The following is a 12,884-nucleotide window of genomic DNA, read 5'->3' on the forward strand; positions in this document are numbered from 1 at the left end:
GTTGCCTCCTAACTAGTCAAATTCCAGCTCACCTTATTGCAAATCTCTTGTGATAGCAAATCACAAATGAGTTTGAATGTGGATTTTGCTCTATGGTAGTGAGTTTTTCCTCAGCAGAATAAAAGTCTGGGGCACTTGGCATAGTTGTGTGGAAAAATGCTCGAGCTGATGGAGAGTTTGCAGAGCTGCTCTAATCACAAAGCTCAGACAACTTGGTCAAAGGACATCTTTTACTAAAATTAGTCTGCAAGAAAGAAAATTACGTATCCTGAAAAAAAAGGAAAGATGAGCTACTTCACCTTTTGGAGCTCATAGCTTGGCACTGCAGCAAGGGAAAAGCAGTGAATTGACAATCAGAGCTCTAATCCTCATCCTCTGATAGTTTGGTACTATTTTGATCCTGAGAAATACCCTGACCCAAGGGACTGGGAGGCTATCTGCATTAACAGAACTGCCTTCCTCATCATTATTCATGTTTTGAGAAACTCCTGACTTCTCTACATCATGCCTTTTTTTCTCAGCTTTCTTCTTTTTTTGTTTTCACCCCTATATCTTACTTTATGCTTCTTAAAAGAATCCGTCCTTTTCAGCTGAAACAGCTTTTGTAGCACAGCTGTGAGTTGTGATCAGAAAGGCAATAACCAGTCAGAGGCTGAAAAAATTTGCCAGGTCTTGGGACTGCAGGTAAGACTTTATTAATGGAGTTAGAAACACAAACTACATTCACGATATTTGCTTTCCTTTATAGAAATACAGTAGGTCCCTCTGCCCGTACTTGTGCTGTTTGAGCTTCAAAAAAGCATAGCTGGGCTCAGGAAAACATTCACAGCTGCTAAAGATGATGACAGCAAACTTCCTCTTTGCCCCAAGAAGGGAAGATCATTTGAAATACCACAGTTAGATGACCAGCAAGTAGGAAGTTTCCCTTCAAAAATGTATTTCAACAAGAATATGAGAGAAGAAGGGGTGTTAAGAAATCCTCATTAAGTATAGAATGTTTGCATTTTATCTCATCCTTTTCTTCCATTATTATTAAAAAAAATATTAATTTTGATATTTCTTTTTGCATGAGGTCTAAGCAGGCTGAGATTTCTTGACTTGAAGTCTTGAGCTGTGAGTGACTGTTTATGACCTGTAGAGGAAAGGTCAAATTTATCACCTTTAGCTCTCACATCCCACCTAACCTCAAAATCAGTATAACGCCTATTACCAAATTGAAGCCACTTCATTCAGGACTGTAGAAACAAATGTTGTTTTCTCTGCTTCCTCCTTCCCCTCCCACTCATGCTTCAGTGTATGACTCATTTAACCCTTCAAAAACTGAAGATGATCCGACTTTGGGGTTTGCCTATCCCGTTCACAGAAGCAGGGATAGCTGGATCGTTATGTGGTGCCTCGCTTGAAAATTTTCTTTGAGAGCCTCAGACTTTTAAGTCAGTAGCCCTTGAAACTTGTGTAATACAGATAATATCCCCTGTTGTTTGTAACCTTAAGAATTCATCTGGCTTCTTCTGTTGGCTGGAGGACAAAGAAACTCCCTGAAATTCAGAAAGTGCACCAGGAGTCCTTCCTCCAGAAGGACTTGAAGGTTTTAGCAAGGTTTGCTTGCCTCTTTGGAAAGAACTTGGGAAACTGACATCTGGATGTAGCTGGTGTGATGATAAGCAGAAATATATAATTACAGGTTTCTGGTATATGTCCAAAATCCTTGAGTGGAAAGAGTGGCTTTAAATAAGCATAGGCATCAATTAAAACTTGTACTTTGGAACCAGAAGCCCACATACTATTAGCTTTTTTTTTTTCCATGATATGCACCAAATAATTGATAAAACAGCTACACATGCAATGAATTATTGCATCTAGTTTCTCTGATTCCACAGGAGATGATGAGTTTCTCAAATGATATATATCAGAATATTTCAAACAATTATTTTAGCCTCTGTCATACTCTCGAACCTTTCAATAAAACCAGTTTTAATCCACGAAGACATTTTTCCTGTACTGGGACCATGTGTTGTCTCACATCACGTCAACCACTTTATCTGTTTTGGAAAGTAATTAACCTTTTCTGTGCAGCCTGGTGATGTGTTCCTGCAGTTGGTTCTGCACTGAAATCTGGAACTGCTAATGCACTCCACTTATCAGGAAAAGGGAGTGTGTAAATATGTTCTCATGTCAGATACCATATCAGAGCAGATTCCTGGCATTTGACTAGTCAGCTCAGTGACTAGCAGGAGTGCTATTTTTATGTACATTAAAATATCAACATACAAAACTGATAGTATGGGGGTTAAACACTCTCCCAAACCTAAAAAAATGTGCAAAATGAAGTGTAAATGTTTTTGTGTATATCTAGGTAATGTATAGTACAAAGGAAATTAAACTGCAACAGACCGAGTCCTGACACAATGTGGATTGCCCTGCTGACAGCTGGGCTCTTTTATGGCTTTAGAAGTGTTACAAAACATCATCACAGAAGATCAACTGCAGAGAGTTAGAGCAAGGAAAGGTACTCAAGGGAAAATAATGGGACTCTGTGGGAGATAAGGCATTCTGCTGAGGGGAAGGTTCAAAACCTCTGTGAAACCCATGTTTTTACTCAGGCCTTTGGTTTGTCTGGTTTTTCTTTTGGAAATATTTACTGAGATTGACTATACTGCTCATTTTTAGTCACTGTTTCATCAAGAGGAAGCAGTATTTATAAACCAATAAAGTGAGAAAGTCGTGTGTTCTTCAAGGTGGCTCTGTGTTACCAGTTTCATTTCCACAGCTTTGAACCTTGTGTCTATTTGTGCCAAAGCAAGATAGGCTTGAGCATAAATGTGATACAGTGTCTGCTCAGTTTGACTGGTAGTGGCATTTAGCCTTTGTTTCATCTACTTGACATACAGGGTTAATTTGTGACAATGAGAGTTGCAATTGAAGATAAGATGTGTGACCAAGCACCAGCTTTGCAATTAACTTTTCATAAGTGCTTCAATGAGTCTGTCTGCTCTAACTATGTTTTAGTTCCATGTCTTGCACAAGTAAGCTCACTTCTGCAGTTCTAGTTAGATAGGTTCTTCACACTTTTGGCACGGTACTGGTCCTGAATAGCTTCTGATACCTGGCCAAATGTAGCTGTGGTTCCTATCTGGGTAAGTAATGACAACACACAAGCAGAAGTGTGAAATATATTTTCATGAAGATAGGTGCTCATTGGTAGAACAATCTGCAAAAAACCCCAGCAGTATAAAATTCAGAAATGGAACAAAGTATCTGCATAAATGTACATGTACTGACTATGGAAAGAATGGTATTTAGCTCATACTTTTCAGGATGCATGAACAGAAATACATTGCTTTTATTTTTTGCCTGTCATACAAAATGACTGAATCAGTAAACTGAAAACAGCCCCAAACAAAACTTTGTTGAATTGGTTAGTAAAAATAACCATTATGCAACGTTTCTAATGGTTTAACAGAGGTATTCAGGAGTATCAGTTTTATTTTAACTCATTGCAATTTTTTCTTCATGTCAAACTGTTTATTTGAATGTATTTTAAAGTCTCATAAAGAAGAGTGGTAAGGAAATTAAACACACTACAACTAAAAGGTGCTTTTTATAGCTATATGTGCACTAGCTTCAATTCTGATGACAGTTGATGGTGTATTTGATTTTATCCATGCAGCAAAGTTTTTTTTATGGATTATATTGGAAGTAAAACTGCCACTGTTCTGCTTTATTGCAATATCATTGTTCTGTCAACAAGTGCCTTAGTCTACTTCTTTTCATGGATGAATGGCTAGAAATGGGAGCTTCTCTTTTAACTTTGAGTCAAGGCAGTGTCAGCTGACAAGCAGACTCTTCCTGCTTATTGAGAAACATTAATGATCCCTGATCTTGTCTCAGGTCACAGATGACCCAGACTTTTCTCTAACATATTACTCAATTCTCTGCACAGAGAAAACCAGAATAATTTCAGTTCAGTTCAGTTTTAGTCATCAATCTCAAAGTGAAAAATAGCAGTTTTCTTTCAGCAAACCAAAGGATTAAATTATTTACAAAATTGAAAAGGTAACTGCAAAAGAAAACTTTCAAAGGAATCTAATGCAAGCTTGAAACGTAGCTAGCACTGCTATCTAGAATAAAGTTCCATGCTTTTCAGGTTCTTTAGCTGAATCTTTAGCTGTTGTGTTAGTTTGGAGGCTTATAGGAGTGAAATGTTGGTTTTGGTTATTGTTGTGTTTGACTCCAGCCCACAACTAAGTACCGCGCTCACTTCCCTGCTGTCCCCCACCCCCAGTGGGGAGGAGAATCAGAAAAAAAGTAAAACTTGTGGGTTGAGATAAGAGCAGTTTAAGAATTAAAACAAAGTAAAATATAGTAATGATAATGATGATGATGGTGATGATGATGATGACAATGAGAGAGAGAGAGGAATAAAATGCAGGAGAAACAAGTGATATACAATACAATTGCTCATCACCCACTGACCAATGCCCAGCCCATCGCTGAGCAATGATCAGCCCTCCTGGCCAACCCTCTCCCAAGTTATGTACTGAGTGTGATATTCTGTGTTATGGAATATCCCTTTGATTAGTTCACATCGACTGTCCTGGCCATGCTCCCTCTCGGCTTCTTGTGCACCTCTTTGCTGGCATGGCATGGGAAACTGGAAAGTCTATGTCTTAAAAATAAGAACTACCCAGCAACAACTAAAATGTCAGTGTGTTGTGAACATCGTTCTCACACTGAACGCAAAATAGTCTTGTACCAGCTATTAGGAAGAAAATTCACTCTATCCCAGCCAAAACCGGGACAGTTGTTTACATCTGCCTTTGCAATACACTCACTCTTGGCTCTGTTGATTTGTTCCCTGGGCTTGTGCCCCTGTTCAAAACTTGAAGTGAATGGCTGCTTTACTGGATTCCTTCATCCACTGATTGCCCTATATTGCCGTATTCTTAATGGCTTCATTACAGCTTTCTTATCATAGGGAATATTCTCTGTTAATTTTTTGTAATTTTTTTGAACAAAGCTACAATGTGGGATATCCTTGATACCTATCTGAGGCATTTCTAGTGTAAAGATAACTGACCTGTAAAGGTTTTTAACTGTGTCAGTTTGCCCCTGTTACTAACTTTTGAGATATAAGCTTTTGCTATTGTGTTACAATGTGTTACATTAATTACTCTGCTTGTGGAGCAAAAAAATTTGTCAGCGTAGGGCTCTGCAAGAGATCTTGATACAAAGAGAAGTTCAGTGAGGTTTCTGCTTCCTCTTTTCTGTGTGTGCAAAGAGGAGATGCAGTTGATGGGTTTCTAGAACATCTGTGTAACAACAGAAGCAGACTTGAAATTAGAAATGCAGAATTATTTAAATAATCTTGCCACGGGGAATATTCTGTACTGCAGATAGGTTTATTTTCTCCTAAACTGTACAGTTATGTAAATATTACAGAAGTAAATGTATTTTTAGTCTGAACTGTTAGAAGTTCCCTTTCGTTGTGCTCTTAATACCTGCATTGTATGGAAATTTTATTAATTCTTAGAATTGTGTAGCCTGATTAAAAAAATCCTGTTCTTTCTGCTTCCTGAGGTAGTAATTATTAAGAAATTAGCATCTCGTGAGATTTCCCATCTTGAAGATTACATGTGTTTGAAATTCTATTTTGAGGATATTAACTGACTATGCAGAGGACTTTTGCTGGTTCTTCAACTTGGAGATGAATTCCTTGCACTAAAGGTGGGTTATAATTGCTCCGCTATTCATAATTTTTTCTCTTTGCTATATTTATCTTGGACTTCATCAAATCTCAGGTGCTAGTATTGCTTCAGTGTTGGAAGATAATCTTGCATGTGGAGATTTCAGTGAAAATGCTCATCTGTATGTTGAATTTCAGTGAAGGGGAAAGGGAGAAAATAATTTGGTGTGGCAATTTTAATTCTCAGCCAACTCTAATACCATTCTAAAACAGCATTGGAGGGGTAACTGCTGATCCTTAATATTGCTTTGCTAGATGTATTTGCTTTACTCTCTGACTGTGGCAATCTTCAGTGCTATACACTGTGTCTTGTCCCTTGTTGCAGCGTGTAGCATAGCATGTACAATAAATAAAAATTCATTGGCAATGGAGCATGGACAGAGAATATATTTCTGTTTTTTTCTCCCTTCAAAACATTTCTTGCTTTATTCCTGACATCCCTTTTGGCCAGGGGGAAATTCCTCCATAGAGTTCCAGATCAAAGTTTATTTGATTCAAGAGTTAGATTGTTTACAAGCCTGGACTCTGAAGAACAGGGTCAACTGCTCTTTGAAGGATGCTGGGTCAGATTTCCTCGTCTTGTTTCCTCTTGTGAGTGATACCATACTTTGACCAAACATCCCAGCTTGATTTCTATTGTGCCCTCAGACAACCCAGCACAACTTTCTGAAGACCTAATTTGACCACTCTATTAGATTTAATTGAGGTAGAGATTTATATTTTACTGATTTACTCTTTTATTGCTTTTGGTGATGTTAATTGCATATATTTTTGCTTTACTTGATTAAAAGAAAACTTGATTAAACCTGATAGGAGACTTGGAGGGGAAGGGTCGAGTTTCCATATCAGTTAATAAAATTATTAGGGACTAACACACATTATAACCTTGAACTGAAAAAATAGGGTTTTGGGGTTTATTTAACAAGAGATTACACAGGGACAGAATTTTAAAAGTGAAACAGACTGTTTCTGGGAATCACTGCTTCATACGTAGTGTCCACTCATGGTGTGGTTTTCCCATTAGTGTGCTTTTGGTCAGACTAGTGTTACAAAACTCATGAGTGTGGTGAGTTGACCCTGGTTGGACTCCAGATGTCCCCCCAGGCCACTCTGTCACTCCCCTCAACTGGACAGGAAGAAAATATAATGAAGGTTTGTGGGCAAGATAAGGACAGTGAGAGATCATTCGCACATTACTGTTACAGGCAAACCAGACTCTATCTCCAGAAATTATTTCAGTTTATTACAATTAAATCTGAGTATGGTAATGAGAAATAAAACCAAATCTCAAAACAGCTTCCTCCCACCCCTCCCTTCTTCCCTGGGCTCAGCTTCACTCCCAATTTCTCTACCTCCTCTCCCAAAGGCACAGTAGGGCAGCAAATGAGGGTTGCGGTCAGTTCATCACATGTTATTTCTACTGCTTCTTCCCCCTCACTCTCTTCCCCTTTTTCTAGTGTGAGGTCCCTCCCATGGGAGACAGTTCTCTAATGTGAGTCCTTCCCACAAGCTGCAGTTGTTCAAGAACTCTTCAGCGTGGGTCCCTTCCATGGGGTACACTCCTCCAGGGAACAGACTACTCCAATGTGAGTCTCCCATAGGGTCACAAGTCCTACCAGTAAACCTTTTCCAGTGTGAGCTCCTCTCTCCATGGGTCCACAGGTCCTGCCAGGAACCTGCTCCAATGGAGGCTTCCCATGAGGTCACAGCCTCTTTCAGGCATCCAGCTGCTCCATCGTGGACCTCCATGGGCTGGTGAGGCCTGCCTCACCATGACCTTCACCTCAGGCTGCAGGGGAATGTCAGCTCCAGCACTTGAAGCACCTCCTCCCCCTCCTTCAGCACTGACCTTGGTGTCTGCAGAGTTGTTTCATGTATTCTCACTCCTCTCTCTGAGCTGCATTTGCTGTTGCCCAGGTTTTTTTTCCCCCTTCTGAATTATGTTATCCCAGAAGCACTACTACCATTGCTGATGGGCTCAGCCTTGGATCTGGCTGGCACTGGCTCTATCAAATACAGAGAAAGCTTCTGGCAGCTTCTCACAGAAACCACTCCCACTAACAAAACTTCACCACATAAGCCCAATACAATGGACAGCATAATTTCTCCTTAGCATTCTTGGCTTATTGGAAAAAATGGACCCCTATGTCTTTGTGCTATAGCACAGACAAAGCTGATCAGCTGACCTGAGGGGGTGTATGGCCATGTCCAGGGTCTTTGAGGTGTGAAGAGGAATATCCTTTGGCTTTTCTGACTGAAGAGGTTGTTTTTGCACCGGTTCCTGTGAGGGTGGTTCTATTGAAGTTCTGTCCCCAAATGTGTGTGACCTTGGGATGTACAGAAAGAGCAGATGAGGGCCTTGTTCTGTTCTCCTTTATTCCTAAATGCATTTTCTACTTGTGCCAGTTTTGTACTTTTCAAGATTGTGGAGAAAGTTGTATTTCTTTACATCTATGTGTTTTTAGCATACCAGTGATTATATTCCTCCCATTATAAAGGAATTAATTTATATTTAACAGAGAAAAACAATAACTGGGATTAGAGAATGGGGGGGCACAAGAACAATTGATAAGAACTTAGAACAAGAGTATGTAAAAATATTTTTTTATTTTATATTGAACCTTATTTTAGCAATAAAAAACCAAATTCAACCGTTCAACAATTTCATCAAATTCCACGTGTTTTCTTTTCATAGGGCTGGACTCAACAGTGAGACATATTGAACAGAAAACAACTATATAATTCTATGTTTCTGTAAAAACACAAGATAAACCTGGATAGCATAATGAGACCCCTCACAAATACCTATGTCTTTGTTTGTGCCTTTACATTCACACTATGGAATAATATCCAACCAACTGTGGAAAATGAATTTATTGCAAATTATTCAGGCAGATTGCTAACTAATGTTCCAAAAAACATTCCACTACATACTCAAGTATTAGATTTATCACATAATAGGATCTCTGGAATTAGTATCTCAGAATTTATTTATCTTTCTGACCTTCAAGTATTAAATCTTTCTAATAATCTAATTACGGTGCTTGACTTTAGTGTCTTTGTTTTTAATGAAAATTTAGAACACTTAGATTTATCTCATAATAATATTTTGAAAGTTTGCTGTCTAACTCTTGCATGTCTTAGACATTTAGATCTTTCTTACAATAAGTTTACTGCCTTGCCTATCTGCCAGGAATTTGAGAACATGTTTCGTTTGGAGTACCTAGGATTAAGTGCCACAATGATACGAAGGTCAGACTTCAGGTATATCAAACATTTGCAGCTGCACACTGTCTTCCTGACCTTGGGAAACTTTTCTCTGTATGAGCCTCAGAGTCTGACACCCTTGAATACAAAGAGGCTCCACATTGATTTTGCAGCAAACCAAAACTTCAGTTTTTCCCTCTTGTACGATGGAATGAGTACTTCAGAAAATTTAAAAATAGTTAACTTAATATATACCTTGAGCTATAAATATTTTCCCTCTCCTCCTTTAATGCTTCTGAAGAAAATCAAGACAACAGCTCTCATTCTTGACACTGTGGATGTACAATGGCCTATCATTCTGCAAATTTTTCTGCTTATTTGGTATTCACCTGTGGAGCATTTGACTGTGAGAAATTTGACTTTTCAGGGATCACTGGGGGAGCTGACTAAATATGAGTTTCTACCCTTGTTAAGTTCTCTGGAACAGTTAATCTCTTTGGATGGCTCCATGAAAGCATTAACTTTGGAGCATGTTCGTATTAAGATTTATTATTTCAACCAGGAGGTTCTATACAGACAGTTTTCAGAGATGAATATTGCCAGTTTGACAATATATGATGCATATATGCCACACATGCTTTGCCCCAATAGAACAAGCTCATTTCAGTATTTAAATTTTTCTCACAATGCCCTGACAGATGAGTTGTTCCAGAATTGTGGCACTTTGATAGATCTGAAATTACTTATTTTGCAATGGAATAAATTTGAGAGCCTTCTCAAGGTAAGCTTCATGACCAGCCGTATGAAATCACTGAAATATCTGGACATGAGCAACAACTTGCTGCACCACGATGGAGCTGATGCACAATGTCAGTGGGCTGTGTCTCTGACAGAGTTGGACCTGTCCTCCAATCAGTTGGCAGATGCTGTCTTTGAATGCTTGCCAGTCAACATCAAAAAACTCGACCTACAAAACAATCAGATCAGCAGTGTCCCAAAGGGGCTGGCTGATCTAAAATCCTTGGAAGAGCTGAACCTGGCATCGAACAGGCTGGCTGACCTGCCGGGGTGCAGTGGCTTCCCATCCCTGCAGTTCCTGAACATAGAGATGAACTCGATCCTCACCCCATCTACTGACTTCTTCCAGAGCTGCCCAAGGGTCAAGGAGCTACAAGCTGGGCACAACCCATTCAAGTGTTCCTGTGAACTACAAGACTTTATCCGTGTGGAGAGGCGGTCAGGGGGGAAGCTGTTTGGCTGGCCATCAGCGTACGTGTGCGAGTACCCGGAAGGCTTGCGAGGCACGGAGCTGAAGGACTTCCACCTGAGTGAACTGGCCTGCAATACAACGCTGCTGCTGGTGACAGCCCTGCTGCTGACGCTGGTGCTGGTGGCTGTGGTGTCCTTCCTGTGCATCTACCTGGATGTGCCCTGGTACGTGCGGATGACGTGGCGGTGGACGCAGACGAAGCGGAGAGCTTGGCACAACCACCCCAAAGAGCAGGAGACGGTTCTGCAGTTCCACGCGTTCATTTCGTACAGCGAGCACGATGCTTTGTGGGTGAAGAACGAGCTGATCCCAAACCTGGAGAAGGGGGAGGGCTGCATACAACTGTGCCAGCACGAGAGAAACTTTGTCCCCGGCAAGAGCATTGTGGAGAACATCATTAACTGCATTGAGAAGAGCTACAAGTCGATCTTTGTGTTGTCTCCCAACTTTGTGCAGAGCGAGTGGTGTCACTATGAGCTGTACTTTGCCCATCACAAGTTATTCAGTGAGAATTCCAACAGCTTAATCCTGATTTTACTGGAGCCGATCCCTCCATACGTTATCCCTGCCAGGTATCACAAGCTGAAGGCTCTCATGGCAAAACGCACCTACCTGGAGTGGCCGAAGGAGAGGAGCAAGCATGCCCTTTTCTGGGCTAACCTGAGGGCAGCTATTAATATTAACCTGCCCACAGCCATTGAAGCAAATAAGGAGCCGAGTGATGTTACATGTACTTAGTAGTATAAGTATGTGAATAACTGATTTGACTGTTTTACATTAAATTCTGTTAATAATTTTTTCTATTTTTTTACACCATTGCTAGTTTGTTGCAAAATGTATTTGTGATGCATATAGAGATTGCTATTGCAAATTCTAGTTGTCAAAGTAGTCAAAGGTCATCTGTAGTTGTCCATCATCAACAAAGAGAGGGAGGGAGAAATTTTCATAGTGATTGACCTTATTTTTGTGTTGCATAAATTTCGTACTTTTCCCATTGAAAGCCATATTTGAAAGTGATGATGATAGTGGTTGGTTCAGTGTCGTCAGGACTGCCAAGGAATGCATTTAATCTTTGTTCTGACATGAATGTTGTGGGGTTAAGATTGTAAGCATCTGCTTCCTGGGATTTAATTAGATAACACAAAGAAGAAGAAAATTTGTGTTTAAAACCCTTCCTGTACATGGATGTAGTAGATGTCATAGGTACAATATCCCTATACCTTTAGCCTGTTTTCCTTCCTAGAAGTCTTTCCCTCCATCACAGAGAGAGTTTCCTAGGTAGGTGCTGAAAATCTGGATCCATTAATCCTTGTTTAATATTTTTCTTCCTTTGCTGTACTAAATATTCCCACTTGCCCAAAGATAACTACTAAGTCAATGATTTCATAGAATTCACTATTCATTGTCTTCAAAATCATAGTAAATATCTGAACTTATGAATTTTTTATAATACTGTAATATTACTGCTTTCTCTATGATCATATCAAGCTGTACTGAGTTATGTATTTTTCCTGTTTTCTAAAACTTAGAAGATTGATGTTTGAAGGTGAGACCCTTTTATCTCCAGATTTTCACTGAACTCTATTACCTTGCTCTTTTAAGCAGCAGGTGCTGAGGGTCATCACACAAGTGAAAAAGGAATATGTTTCCTTAGAAAATAACTCCTCTGCTGAAAGCTAACGGTGTTTTCTTTGATGGGAGACATCTAGTTTGCTGTGCTTATTTGACAGTCCAATAAACCTCCCATTCTTTATCTGTTATTAAATTTCATGTGTCATTTAACTGGTGATGTGGGGGTTTATAATTATGCTTATGGCTTAATGGAAGTGCAAAGCCCAGTGACCACAGCTGTGAGCAGCACGTGAGGTGAGCAAACCAGTAAGAGGATGTGATCCTTAACACTCACTGAGGTGGTTCACCAAGCACCCACCAGGCATGGTAGCTGGGTGAAACAGTGAATCTGAAGTTGTAGGAGAACTTCCTGGTGTCCAGTGATGCTGAAATACTGCTGGCACCCACCTACCAGTTCAGGTTAAATGGGTAGGATCACAACAGAATGCAAGGTGCCTGGCTCCCAGTGAAGAGCTTTGATAAAAAGAGCTAGAAATCTCTACTAAATCTAATTTCAGGTAAAAGGATTTTGACTACTGACTTCTGTAACAACAAATCTGAGATCTCCCCCTTTCCAAAGTCAGGATGTGTACCTTAAGAAGGGTTGCTAAACCCTTAGTATTTCAGTGGGAGCTGGGGGATGCACCATACTTTAAAAGCACATTATTTATAATGAGGAAAGGTGTTCAAAGACAGAGAGGAGCTTAGTGCTCTGCAGAAATCCAAGTCAGGAAGGCTTTACCCTATACTGAATGTCACTTGTGCTTCATGGAAACCCAACATCGTGGCCAGAGGCATTGGGCACCATGGAGTGCTGCTGAAAGTGCATCACAAATCTTGTGGGCCAGCCAGCCACTTACAGCAAGCTGTGTGGCGTGTTCCACAGAAGTACAGGTGTTAAACCTGGGGATGTGGCCTCAGTGGACCACTGGAGCTCTGCTGCAGGGGGAATGGGAGCTTCAGACAAAGTCTGAAGACTTAGTCAATGGTTTACACAGGTGTAATTCAGTCTGTATAAAACTTTGTCCTGCAGGATTAAGAATGGCAAAC

The 12,884-nt window shown here is 40.1% G+C and overlaps 1 protein-coding gene across 1 annotated transcript; it reads left to right on the top strand.

The window, feature by feature from the left end:
- The first annotated feature begins 49 nt into the window (after positions 1-49).
- Positions 50-11,988, top strand: LOC135413370 (toll-like receptor 6). The gene is made up of 3 exons (XM_064653022.1): positions 50-3,137; positions 5,585-5,727; positions 8,442-11,988. Exon 3 carries the CDS (start codon positions 8,532-8,534, stop codon positions 10,959-10,961), a length of 2,430 nt encoding a protein of 809 aa, XP_064509092.1. The 5' UTR covers positions 50-3,137; positions 5,585-5,727; positions 8,442-8,531; the 3' UTR covers positions 10,962-11,988.
- The last annotated feature ends 896 nt before the right edge of the window (positions 11,989-12,884 follow it).

Source organism: Pseudopipra pipra, chromosome 4 (genome assembly GCF_036250125.1).
Source record: "Pseudopipra pipra isolate bDixPip1 chromosome 4, bDixPip1.hap1, whole genome shotgun sequence".
Classification (NCBI taxonomy): domain Eukaryota; kingdom Metazoa; phylum Chordata; class Aves; order Passeriformes; family Pipridae; genus Pseudopipra; species Pseudopipra pipra.

Bases quoted from the DNA above. Each gene is read 5' to 3' on its own strand.
- LOC135413370 (XM_064653022.1), top strand. From the start codon at position 8,532: ATGAGACCCCTCACAAATACCTATGTCTTTGTTTGTGCCTTTACATTC.